General features: G+C 37.1%; 1 protein-coding gene across 5 annotated transcripts in view; it reads right to left on the reverse strand.

Annotated features, from left to right (window-relative positions):
• The window catches only part of NMS (neuromedin S), a 49377-nt gene that overhangs the window by 5073 nt on the left and 30451 nt on the right, over positions 1 to 13853 (reverse strand). For 2 of the 5 annotated variants that reach the window (XM_025463905.3, XM_049115445.1), the window contains 6 exons: positions 13296 to 13465; positions 8382 to 8728; positions 5771 to 5826; positions 5430 to 5468; positions 1997 to 2020; positions 1851 to 1904 (listed from right to left, as the gene is read on the reverse strand). In XM_025463905.3, coding sequence (XP_025319690.3) covers positions 1851 to 1904; positions 1997 to 2020; positions 5430 to 5468; positions 5771 to 5826; positions 8382 to 8457 — 249 coding nt within the window. In that variant the 5' untranslated portion in view covers positions 8458 to 8728; positions 13296 to 13465. The remainder of the gene's footprint in view (positions 1 to 1850; positions 1905 to 1996; positions 2021 to 5429; positions 5469 to 5770; positions 5827 to 8381; positions 8729 to 13295; positions 13466 to 13853) is intronic. The other 3 variants (XM_025463900.3, XM_049115446.1, XM_049115447.1) reach the window with 2 other exon arrangements.

Here is a 13853-nt window from a genome sequence, read left to right on the forward strand (position 1 = left end):
CCCTTAGGGTAAATCAGACTTTTATGGGCCTTATCCACAAGTGTTCTGTCCTTCTGGGGAGGAGTGCACTGTCCCAAAGAAGCAAGCCCACGCAGATCCTTTTGCGCCCCAGGTGTGCTCTCCTAGTCTTGGGCGGGGGGAGGTGGAAGGACAGCACCTTAATCCCCCCTTCCTAGTGCATTTGATATTCCTGCAAGTGCTAACACCTGAAAATTTGATATTCCCCCAAGTGCTAACACCTGAAAATCAGCACAACAGGCCCCTCCCCCAGAAGACCAGCTAGACGGACAAGTTCCAGGGGAAGTCAAGGGACTTAAAGTATACAGAAACAGAAGATACTCCCCCGTGTTTTTTGTTTTTCTTTTTTTTTTGCTTTTTGATTTCTGTTTGCTTCCCCCCACCCCCTTCTTTTTCCTTTCTTTCTTTTTCTTTCTCTTTTTCTTCTCTTTTTTTCTTTTTTCTTCCTTTTTTCTTTTTTCTTTTTCTCTTTTCTTTCCTTCTTTCTCTCCTCTCTTTTTCTCCTTTTCCCAATACAACTTGTTTTTGGCCACTCTGCCCTGAGCAAAATGACTAGAAGGAAAACCTCACCTCAAAAGAAAGAATCAGAAACAGTCCTCTCTCCCACAGAGTTACAAAATCTGGATTACAATTCAATGTCAGAAAGCCAATTCAGAAGCACTATTATACAGCTACTGGTGGCTCTAGAAAAAAGCATAAAGGACTCAAGAGACTTCATGACTGCAGAATTTAGATCCAATCAGGCAGAAATTAAAAATCAATTGAATGAGATGCAATCCAAACTAGAAGTCCTAACGACGAAGGTTAACGAGGTGGAAGAATGAGTGAGTGACATAGAAGACAAGTTGATGGCAAAGAGGGAAAATGAGGAAAAAAGAGACAAACAATTAAAAGCCCCTTGCCTTCCTGATACTATCTATCCCCATCCTCACCTGATCCTCATTCCTAAATCTATGCTACTGATGAGTCTTTACCTCTTAGGGAAAAAAACACTTCACTATTTTTTCTTTAAAAGGATGTTCTTGAAGACGTGAAAAGATATGGTTATATAAATGACTTACTAATGGTAGAATTTCAGTTACTGTAACAGAGCCACTGAATTAAAAATTTTATACTATGACCTTCCTAATATTCCTCAAATCATACCCTGCAGAAATTCACTTACACAACCTGCTTCTGAGGGTATTTCAAGTTTAAAATAACAAAGTTAGGGGTGATGCATGTTATCTCCTTAGCATATATACATAGTGATGGTTATAGAAGGTGCACCTCTATGGATCACTACTAAGGACACAGCACTTTATGCTTCACAAAATTCTTCTTAAAATAAAAAAGTAGGGATGCCTGGGTGGCTCAGTGGTTAAACATCTGCCTTCAGCTCAGAGTGTGATCCTGGGTCTGGGGAGGAGCCTGTTTCTTCCTCTGCCTGTGTCTCTGACTCTCTCTCTGTCTCTCATGAATAAATAAAATCTTTTAAAAATTTAATTTAATTTAAAAGGTAGTATAATAAATGTAAATTGAGCTCAGTTTTATCAGGTCTTTTTCAAACATCTGTTAAAGTGCATAATAAAAAACTCTCCTCACTTATTTTTTCCTTTTCTATAATATACTATCTAACCTTTTCGATCTCTCAGCCTCCCACCAGCCGTAGCCCAGACAGGGAAAGAAGAATCTCTGAAGCTCCAGGAAAAAGCCCTTAGAAAGCTATTACACAGACAATGTCTGCAAGCCCCGTGCTTTTCTACTTATCTACACATACTAATTTGGATAAGATAAAAGGCAAGCAGAGGAGAGTCACTTTTACAGAAAGATGAGAATGGTAAAGTACTGACCCCACTTTTAACTGGATGTGTTGGCTCCTGAGTTCTGGAGTAGTGAAATAAAAACTGAATAATAAAAAAGTTTATTTTAGTACAAGTGTCACTTGCTATAAACATGAAAGTTGCATGCCTGTGTTACCACGCTAGGCAGTACTCACCCTTTTGTATATGTCTTGATTATCCTAGAAAGAGAATTGTGAGGGTAAGATACATGGAATTTAATTGGAGCAGGCAACTATAGTTGATGAAGGGTCTTACAAAAAAAAAACAAGTTCCCAGTAATACATAATTATTTTAAGGTTGACTCTCATTTCACCTTTCCAATCTTAGGGAGAAAAACATATTCTGTAGTACATAGAAGCAATACCCTAATCCATTCCGAGATAACCATCTAAGACTTGGAATAAAATTAATGATTGCAATTTTTAATTTGTTGCTGAGTATACTCTAGAATTCAGTTTTTTAGAGTTGATTCAAATTGACCAAACTCGTTTTCCTCCAAAAGCTTTCTACATAAATCTCCACTCTTTTTGCAAAAAGTCCAACTTTTCATTTCTAAATCCTTGCATGAATGACAGTTGTATACTAAGCATATTCTACTCTGATATCTTGCTGTGAAGAAGATGTCTTACAAAACAATAAATCAAGTTTCTATGTGTGCATTTTGTATTGCTTAAGATGATTACTGTGAATATTTTAAATATGCTGATCTGGCTAAGATTGATCATTCTCATCTCAATCACCTTGAAACCGCTTTGAGTCGGCTCAAACTTCAATCGAGACAGAAATGAAAGTTGTTAATAACACTTATAATTTGTTGCTGTTGACACAATTACATCTTCCTACCTACTGTGAAGAGTTTCTGCATGGGAAGCCACCCATACTTATGTATTCTACATACACACACATGCACACATACCCCACTCGTTATGTATGTGTGAGTGTATGTGTGTTTTCTGGACACTAATTAGTCAAATAATTGTTTTTGTGTACCACACTTATCAGCTTAATGCTGTTAGATTTCAAGCCAAAAAACAACAAGAAATATGAAGATGCTTTTCCTGGTGCTCAAACACCACTCTCAACATTTTATCTGCACCTTCCTTGCTTCAATTTTTTCTTTTTACAGAAAAAAATGTATTTCCAAATGTACTTAACTGTCTAATTTATTATTTATGTCCCCAACTAGAACTTTTTACAGAAAAAAATGTATTTCAAAATGTTCTTTACTATCTAATTTATTATTTATGTCCCCAACTAGAACTTCAGTTTCATGAGAGCAAGTAGTTTTCTCTGTTTTGATCACCATTGCACATTTAGCACCTAACACGTGGTGTGCTCTCAGTAGATATATTTGTTTGAAGGGATGAATAGTAGTACTGTGTTCCCAAGAATTCATTGTCCCCTTTCCTGTCTGAACTTCTGATCCCACCAGAAGCACAAAACAAGAAGACTTTCTGCAGGTGCCATTATTTGTAGGATGTAACTGTGCTTTCTGAAATGCTTAAAGACGAAAGTCCCGCAGACACCCAGATCTGGCTTTTCTGGAGACCAGAACTGGAAGAGGACTTAGAGCCCAGGTAGATCATCTGGACATGAGATAGTTGAGGGAACCAGAGCCCCAGGAGAGGGAGTGACATGCCAAAGGTCCTTTATTAATGCAGCAGCAAGACCAGGAAGAGCTACAGTGTCTCTATTAATAGATTTAAGATATTGAGAGTTTTGTTCACTGAATAATCTCTTGCTGTTCTATGACTGGAAATGATGAGCAGGACCAGCTTTGGGAAAATGGAGGAAGTGGATGGAAATTCATTCCAGGTGGGCCCTTGCACTTGGGGAAGCCCACAACCCAATTTAAGGCTATAGGTAGCACATGTGACAGCCACACTTTCACTTCTGCCTATGTAGGGGACATCCCTACAGCCTTTATGTGAGGGATAGAGAAGCCCATTCTGTGTGAAGTGAAGAAACAGTGCCAAGGAAATGGAAAACTTTGGATTTTCACCCTGAATTTTTGCTCTAGATAGCAAGGCTGTAAAGATTAGTTCTAAAGATAAGAAATGGCAATTGTCTTCAAACATGTGCATAAGGATAAACTGAAAATAAGGAGAAATAGGCATGATATATTTATGAAGTTTAAGAGAGAAAGCAGTGACACCTGTACGGCTCAGTCTGTTAAGGGTCTACCTTTGACTCAGGTCATGATCCCAGGGTCCTGAGATTGAACCCCATATTGGGCTTCCCACTCAGCAGGCAGTGTGCTTCTCCCTTTTCCTCTGCCACTCCCCTGCTTGTGCTCTCTTGCTCTCTCTCAAATAAATTTAAAAAAATAAAAGAGAGAAAGTAATGTTTGAGTTTTCAAGAATGGCCATTAGTTGCATCAGGGACAATGCTAGCAGGTGGCACTTAGGTGCTGTCATTTACTGTGTTCTAGACACTGTTGAAAACCCTTCAAAGATTCCAGCACTCAATCTTCACAACAACATTATGAGGCTAGTATAACTATTATTCCCATATTACAGATGAGGAAACTGAGACATAGAGAGATTAAGAATTTTGCCAAAGTTAAGTAGACTAGGTTTTGAACCCAGGTTTTAGAATCTGAGCTGCAAAGGCATTTTTGGCTGAGGAAAAACCTGTGCAGATATAAGAGTCTGGGGTATTAGGGGAATAATAAGAAGTTCACCAAGATGAGGTATGCTGTGGCTTGGGGGAGGGGAAGGAGGAAGAAAAGATATGGTTCAAGGTGAAAACATTCAGTTTATGCTTTAGAATCATGGGCTCCACCCTAACACCACCATCCTACACTTTTGATTGAATCAATATTTACTTTGTATCCACTGAAACATATCCGTTTTGGTGACTATCACTGTTAGGTCCTTCACCTGAAATCTATTGTTTTGAAGAATTATCATATCATACTATATCAATGTGTAACATATGTCATGATATCTCATAACATACATAATTAATGTAATTATACATATATATTATTATAATTGTAAGAATATACATGAATGACCAATATTCCATGGTATTTTATTTTGAGAGATTCACTTGTTATTTCCTACAACTACCTTCTTACCCATATGCTTAACCATATACACAGATTTCTCCTGCAGGTGGCAAAAAAGTGTGCTTGTTACAGATACCAATTATGGTATAAGCATGTGCATTGTTATAATTAAAAGAATTCTTATATGGGGGTGCCTGGGTGGCTCAGTCAGTTAAGTGCCCCATTCTTTTTTCCCCCTTTCTAAAATTTAAATTCAATTTGCTAACATAAAACACTCAGTGCTCATCCCCATCAAGTGCCCTCCTTAGTGCCCGTCACCCAGTCACCCCATGTCCCCACACTCCTTCCCTTCTGCAACCAAGTGCCCCACTCTTGATTTCAGTTCAAGTCATGATCCTAGAATCGTGATATTGAGCTGCATGTCAGGTTCCGAGCTCAGCCAGGAGTCTACTTGAGATTTTCTTCCTCTGCCCCTCCCCCTGCTGTGCTTTCTCTCTCTCTCTCTCTCTCAAATAAATAAATAAATCTTTAAAAAAATAAAAATAAATGAATTATATGTATATAATTTTTTTTACCTTAGGTTGCTTAGAAAGAGTGGCCCAATATGCCAGTCGCTAAAGAAAAATATGAACAATGAATCAAAGATTGGTACAAATTAGTCAATAGCAATCTATTAAAACATATGTAAAATACTAAAGTTGTCCCATTTATGAACCTTGCATTATCTTCTCACACAGAGGCAGTGAATTTCAACACAACTCTCGTGATGTCTTAAATGAGGCCATGAAAATGGCAACATGAGTTCCTGCTGCAGCCAAGAATCTGATCTTAAAATAGTTTCAAGTGAACACTATCCACATGATATTTTCAAGGCCAAGACTAAATAAAAATCTCACATTACTGAACAGCAGTGTACCTCAAGCTGCATGATATCCAAGCCATTTGGGGGATCAGCTAGAGGTCGAGGAGATCCTATTGTGAGAAATCATAAAAATATTAATTAGAGGGGAAATAAAGGTCATAGCATGGACTTTTAAATCTTTACCATGAAGAACATACAAAGATTCTAGAAATACAGTTTTTTTTAAAAGGATTTACAAAGAAAACACACTTCTGCCTACTAACAGTAAATATGAGATTTGTACCAAAATTAATTAAAAACAGAGTGTTTCTTTATTCAAGAGTGACCATTATAAGAGTAACTAAGAAAGAGGGAAAGATATCTAGGTGATGACATAATGTGTATTTTGATGGAACTTATGAAAATAGAATATCAGGAAATGTTGTCAAGAAAGTATGTACATCAGAATCACTCTTGGAACTTTTGAGCAATACAGATGCTCATCTCTATAGGAGTAGGTTCTGGGCAAGGTTGTTGCCCGCACGCAGCTGCACCCTATGCTAATCAACCTTTATCTGGTCTAAATGAAATCTGCATCTCATTTGTGTGTGATACAACACTTGGGAGGATAGTTAGGAATCAATTGGATAGATGAAGTTAAATGGGGTTAATGTAAAACCCTGAACTTAGATTTTTTATTTTATTTCATTTTTAAGATTTTATTTATGTATTCATGAGAGACACAGAGAGAGACAGAGACATAGGCAGAGGGAGAAGCAAGCTCCTCCCAGGGAGCCCGATGTGGGACTCAATCCCCAGACCCCAGGATCACGCCCTAGCCAAAGGCAGACACTCAACTGCTGAGCCACCCAGGCATCCCTGAACTTAGATTTTTAAAATGTGGGACAGGGAATATCTGGCTCAAAAGTAATATATATATATATTTTAAAATATTGAGTGATATTTTGCTTCCTGTAACCTCTGTATGAGCCGAGAAAAGCTAGGGCAATCTTGTGCTTTATAGAAATAATAGTGTCCAAGCCCTGAGTAGTAATCCTACTAGAATGATAGAATATGTGGTAAAGTTAGAGAAACAGAATAGTTTTCTTTGGCAAAAAGGAAAATTAAGAAGTGTATGCTAACTGCCTTCAATTATTTTGGGAACTATCATAAGAGATATTAATCATATTCTGTTTTCCCAAAGGATAGAACTAGGGCTAATGGTTAGAAGGCACATGTGATCAGATTTTAATTTAGTGTAAAGAAATTTTTGCTGATTGGAGACACTCAAAGATGCAAAGTAATTTAAACTAATCCTATAAGGATTTTTCGAGAGATTCTGTGTTAACAATACAATGATAGGGCAGCCCGGGGGCTCAGCGGTTTAGCGCCTCCTTCAGCCCAGGGCGTGATCCTGGGGACCCGAGATCCGGTCCCACCTCGGGCTCCCTGCATGGAGCCCGCTTCTCCCTCTGCCTGTGTCTCTGCCTGTGTGTGTGTGTGTCTCTGCCTGTGTGTGTGTGTGTGTGTGTCTCATGAATAAATAAATAAAATCTTTAAAAAACAAAACAATACAATAAAGAGCATAGGGACCCACCCTCAGGAAACATAAAATCAAATAGGAAATAGGGAGGTGTATATAAATATACAGACGGATAGGAAATAATAATAAATTCCCCAAAACGTAATACAAACAGATTCTATTGGAGCCCAGAAGAGGAAGCTACTGGCTCCCTTAGGCTGGTAGTGAGTTGGCTGTCACTGAAAGTAATTAGAGAAATCATAGATTCCCTACTCTCCATAAAAGATTAAACTAGATGACTTCCAAGGTTCCCTGCAATGCCTAGGTTTTGTGATTACACTACGGAACATAGCGAAACAAACATACTGTTTGAAATATATTTTCTGTTTGAATATACTTTCAAAGATTTTCTATACTCCCTAAATCAAAATTCTAATGGAAAAATCTGAAATTTTGAAATAGTCCCTGTTTTCAATCAGAGTTTCCAACACATGCTTCCTTGCATAATTTGGTGAATTACCTTGAAATGGGTAATGCATTCTGACTACTGATCCCATACCCCACCCCTGGTTCCCTGCAAAGGCACTGGTTCTCAGAAGTTAGGAAAGCAACAACGCCATCCAGTCAGCACCTCGGACAGCACCCAAGCCCAAGAAAGATTGGGGCGTCCACAGGTTTGTCTGGGATCCTGCCTCCTGGGAGACTACAGAAAAGCTATGAAAATATTCCTTTTTTTCCTTTGTGTGCTCCCTCTCCAACTGCCCCTCAATCCTCAGTCTTTGGGTCTGTAAAACCCAGTTTTACCACCTCTGTTCTCCTCTCTGCAGAATTCCTGGAGTACAGATTACTAAGACATTGGGGTCCCCAACTCATCCTTCACAGTTTTAGCAGCACATCTTTAGGACAGCCCTGAGTCAGCAGCTGTTTAAAGAGAGTTCCACAAGGGAAAGGTGCCTCCTTTGGTGAAAGGCTATGGCTTCTGGTTCTGTCCACCCTCTCAAAGTTAGAGACAAATGGGAAGCCATTTCAAAAGGGTAAATGGGGTAGGTGAGGGGATATAGTTTGACTCCCTCCAGAAACCAGAACCACTGTGAAGGATCAAGGTCTGTCTCAGTCTTCCTTAGAGCTCAGGCTAGTTGGGATCTGATGAAGGGGTCCCCTTACCTGAAGAGGGAATCTGTAGCATGCAGAAGCAATAGATGGCCAAGATGGAAGGGAATTGAGGAAGAAGGTGTTTCATCTTCAAAGCTGGTTTCACTTAGCTGGCCACAGATGTATTTTGCTAGGACAGGAGTTGAGCATTTCCTAAAGTTCCACAGGCAGAAGCAACACACTATCCTGCATCTGAACGGGCCCGGTGGAGAAGGTGGTTTTATTTGCAACGCCCTGGAGCCCATTGGCTGAGCACCAATCAGTTTTGCACAGAAGGACCCTGGCTTTCTCATAAATGTCACGCTGGGCCCTTATTTGTAGAATAATATCCTCCTGGTGCAGGCATTGTAGACAGTCATCTTTTTCAATCCAGCAATAAAAATGAAAAGTGGAGAGTCATAATGGTTATTCTATAGTGGTTTGAGAAACGTTTCTAACTCTAGAAAGGCTTTTTCTCTTTTTTTTTAATCAAAGAACTGGACATAAATCTATATACTCTTGCATGACGGAGTTTTATTTCCTAAGAAGCTGTTTATTTTCCACCATTAACAAAAGATGTTTTATAGTCTTTGGTGCATCTAAGAACAAAATTTGGAGTCCTGAATATAATATTACAAGAAACTCAAAAGTTCAAGTAGATTTTTTTTAAATCATGGTTGGAAATTAGACTCCTTAAGTTTTCTCCAGACTCATTTCTATGAACAAGTATTTCAAATTAAATCAGAATGCAAGAAAATATGTTTAATAATAATAATTATAATAATGTTTCATCTACTGAGATCCTACTTAGAATTTCACATAGATTATTTCATGTAGTTCTCATAGAAAACCCATAAAGAATGTATTATTATCCCAATTAAATGAACGGGAAAATCAAGGATGAGAGAGAATAAGGAACTTGTCAAGGTCACCAAGCCATAAAGAATACAAAGCAGGGATTTAGACTCAAGGGTATCTGAGCCCATTCATGTCTGTAAAAGTGTGGAATTTTAGTCAATGTGTTCATTTTTTTATAAAAAGATCCTCCTTTTTTGGTATTTTTTTTATTGGAGTTCCATTTGCCAACATATAGTATAACACCAGTGCTCATCCCACCAATAAAAAGATCCTTCTTGATAGGAAAGTCAGTCAATCTGTAGATCACTTTGCATAGTATTGATATTTTAACAATAAGTTATCATGCTAAGTGAAATAAGTCAAAGACAAATACCATATGATTTCACTTATACGTGAAATCTATAAAACAAAAAAGCAAACAAACAATAGCCACAACAAAACCCAGAAACAGACAGATTCATAAATACAGAGAACAAACTGGTGGTTGCCACAAGGGAGGAGGGTGAAGGAATGGGAGAAACAGGTAAAGAGAATTAATCTTACAATACAAACTTCCAATTATAAAATAAATAAGTCACAGGATGAAAAGTATAGCATAAGGAATATAGTGAATAATATTGTAATGTCATATGATGACAGATGGTACCATGGTGAACATGGTGTAAGGTATAAAGTTGTCAAATCACTATGTTATACACCTGACACTAATATAATAGTATGTCAACTATACTGCAATAATAAAAAATTTTTAAAGAGCCTACTTGAGATTGGATATGGGATAGAAGGAAGGAGAAAGAATGAAGTTTGCTGTCTTGCAGAAAGTGTAACCTATATAAAGCATATAGCAAATAAATATCTTTTTTCATTATGCATATCTTTAATTTTTGCTCTTAAGGGTTAGAAGGTAACTAACAATTTTTGAATGTTTACAATGTGCTTAAAACAGGTTAATCCTTTATCTAAGTCATCTTATATCATTGTTTTCAATGAATGAAAGTTTTAAGAATAATTTTGGGTGGGTGTGGGTCAGAATGGACTATTTATGACTTAAAATGTGGTATTTTGCTAAAAAATTCTAAGTCATAAGACGGTGGGAATTATAAGCTACTGTATAGCCATAAAATTTTGTCTACTTCCGTGAGATAGCAAGAAAGAGAGATTTCTATTTGTTACAGTATTTACCACTTTAGTACAAGAAGAATAATCTAAGATCTTCAGGCAGCAGGAAGAGATGATGCCTTTTTATTGAAATGCACCCATTGTCCAACTCCAAGTCTTTATAGACCACTAGTTAAAAATGAATGATTGCTTTTTGAACATAAACCATCTATCTATATGGTATTAAACATCCTTATTTATGGACATTTTAAACACAACACACATATAATAGCAAAGGTTTGTGGCAGTTCTACTGTCAATTAATAGGTATTTTTTAAACAGTTGGTTTCTCTCTACCATGAACTAGGTACTCTAAGTACAAACATATTTTTCAAGTAAACCTATGTGATAACTCTGATTTATACCAAATTGATTTTGCTTCTTCTGTACATTGTACACTCATTATTTCTCAGATATTCAGAACAGAAAATAAAACATTATTGAAACCATTATTTTTTTCAACAATTTTATTTCTAAGTAACCTTTACATCCAACGTGGGGCTTAACTCACAACCCCAAGATCAAGTTACATGCCTTACCAACTTAGCCAGCCAGTTGCCCCTAAAATAATAGTTTTTAATGCTAATGCAGAAATGCGATTATGTTGATATCCCAGAAATGAAATATGTTGAAGCCCTGATCCCCTGTGTAACTATATTTGGAGATTTGGCCTTTAAGGAGATAATTAAGGTTAAATGAAGCATAAGGATAGAGGCCTAATCTTTGAGGGCCGGTAGCTTTAGAAGAAAAGGAAGTGACACCAGAACTCCCTCTATTAGTGCACACAAAGAAAGGGCCAGGAGAGGACACAGTGAGAAGTCACTGTCTGCAAGTTGACAAATGAGGTCCCATTGGAAATGATCTTTTTTGGCACCTTCATCTTGGACTTCCAGACTCCAAACTGTGAGAAAATACATTTTTGTTGTTTAAGCCACCCAGACTGTAGTCTTCAGTTATGATAGCCTGAGCTGACGAATACGAACACACAGGGGGTTTTAGCCAATTCAGTACCAGAAAAAAGAAGAAGAAGAGGAAGAAGAAGAAGAAGAAGAAGAAGAAGAAGAAGAAGAAGAAGAAGAAGAAGAAGAAGAAGAAGAAGAAGAAGAAGAAGAAAAATAATGAAATTAAAGGTAAAATAAAAGAAAGTCTCATGGGTTTTTTGTTTTTGTTTTTGTTTTTAAGATTTTATTTATTTATTCTTGAGAGACACAGAGAGAGAGGCAGAGACATAGACAGAAGGAGAAATAGGTTCTCCCCTGAGTACGGAGCCTGATGTGGGACTCAACCCTGGTACCTCCAGGATTACCACCTGAGCCAAAGGCAGATGCTCAACCACTGAGCCACCAAGGAGCCCCAAAACTCTCATGGTTTTAAATGATATGATTATCTACCCAGAAAATCCAAAGGAACCAAATGACAAATTATTAGAATTCAGCTTACCAAAATGCTAAAATTTAAAGAAAATTTTCAGGAATAATTTTCTCAAACATGAGCAAAAATAAAATTTAAAATGTATTTTTAAATGTAAATGGCTTTAAAAAAATGTCATTCTGAGGACTAAACCAAAGAATAAGTATGCAATATATTAAAAAAGAAAACTGTAAAACATTACTGAAGGACATAAGAAATATATGAATAAGGAAAAAGGCATATCATGGGGTGCCTGGGTGGCTCAGTCAGTTAAGTGTCTGCTTTCAGCTCAGGTCATGATCTCAAGGTCCTGAGATTGAGCCCCGTGTTGGGCTCCCTGCTCAGCAGGGAGTCTGCTTCACCTTCTCCCTCTGCCTCTCCTCCTGCTTGTGCTCCCTCTCAGTCTGTCTTTCTCAAATAAATAAATTAAATCTTTAAAAAAAAAACAGAAAAGGCATATCATGATCACTGACAACAGGAGTCAGTGTTTGTTAAAAGTTCAATGGATGGCAGATTATAAAGTTAATGTCAGCCTTATTAAAATTCTGAAATGACTTTTTTCATGGAATTTTAAAGCTGATTCTGAAATTATTTTGAGAGAATATTGAAGAATATTCAAGACATTTTTGAAAAAAAAAAGAAAGATATTTTGCCAATGTCAAAACTACTAGAAGGCAGCAGTAATTGTTACATTGTAGTAGTAATTTTGCTACTGATCTGGTAACAGGCAAATAAATAGATTAATGGAATAGAGTCTTGAAGCAGATCATTTACATACAAAGTAAAGGTGGTACTTCAAATCAGTACAAAATGATGAACTACTCTAAGTGGCGTTTAGAACAATTGGCTATCCAGTTGACAAAAAAATTCCCTATTTCACGCTATAAATTCAAATGAATTTCAGAAGATTCATGAATTAAGCCTAACACACCCACACATGCACATAGACACTCACATAAAATTCTGTATTAGAAAAAATAGAGTATATATTTGATTGGAAAATTGCTCTTGAGCAAAATTTAGAGTGGGGAGGCCATTAAGAAAAAGACTGATAAATTTTATTGTATTTTAAAAATGTCATGAAAAAGATAACCAATATTAGCAGAGAAAAGGCGGAGTAAGGTAAGTATAAAACAACTATAGAGATGCTTAAAATATAGAAAAAATGGGGGGACAGAGAGAAGGAAGGAGGCAGGCAGGCACAACCTAAATGTGTGACTGAGAAAATAATAAACTGTAGATAATTCATAATATAGAAATGTATACAACTCTTAAAAAGAAGAAGATGGATCTTTATGTATTGACAAGTCAAATTCTTTGTAATGTAGTAAAGAAAAAAAGTTATAGAACTACATACTATATGGTCTAGTATCAGCTTGCTTCTGCTCATAATAAAACCCATCCTCACACTTAGCTGTTTAAAAACAACCATTTATTTAACTTAAAATGCAGGTCAGTAATTCAGGCTGGACTCAACTGGGTGATTCTTATGGTTTGGGCTGGGCTCAGCTAATCACTTACATATTTACATTCATCTGGTAAATAGACTGGGGTGCCTGGGACCTCTTTCCATGTGGTCTCAGTCTCCAGATGGCTAGTCCAGAATTGTTCCCATGCTGGTTTCAAAGTTCCAGGGCAGTGAGAGTAAAAGCGATGAGGCCTCTAGGTTTGGGTCTGGCACAACATCCCTTCTGCATTAGAACAATCAAAGCAAGTCACAAAGCAAGCTGGAATCAAGGGGTGGGAAAATAAACTCCCTCTTTCAATAAAAGTAGCTGAAAAGTATACAGCCAATTTTGCAATCTACAGATTTCCACTTCGGGATAATTTTTTCAAAATAGCAGACGCAATTCTATGAGTGCATATGTAGGTAATGCAAAGAAAAAGGGTTGGGATATGACACAAACACACAAATAGCAGTGGTTCTAGAGAAACAAGATTGTGAGGGGGTCATAAAAACCTTTTACGTTATCTATACTTTTTAATGATCACATTGGCTGATTGTAAATTACCTGTATAAGTAAAATTAAATCTTAAAAATGTAACAAACTCCAAACACTATTGTTAGTATATGGGTTC

Source organism: Canis lupus, chromosome 10 (genome assembly GCF_003254725.2).
Source record: "Canis lupus dingo isolate Sandy chromosome 10, ASM325472v2, whole genome shotgun sequence".
Classification (NCBI taxonomy): Eukaryota; Metazoa; Chordata; class Mammalia; order Carnivora; family Canidae; genus Canis; species Canis lupus.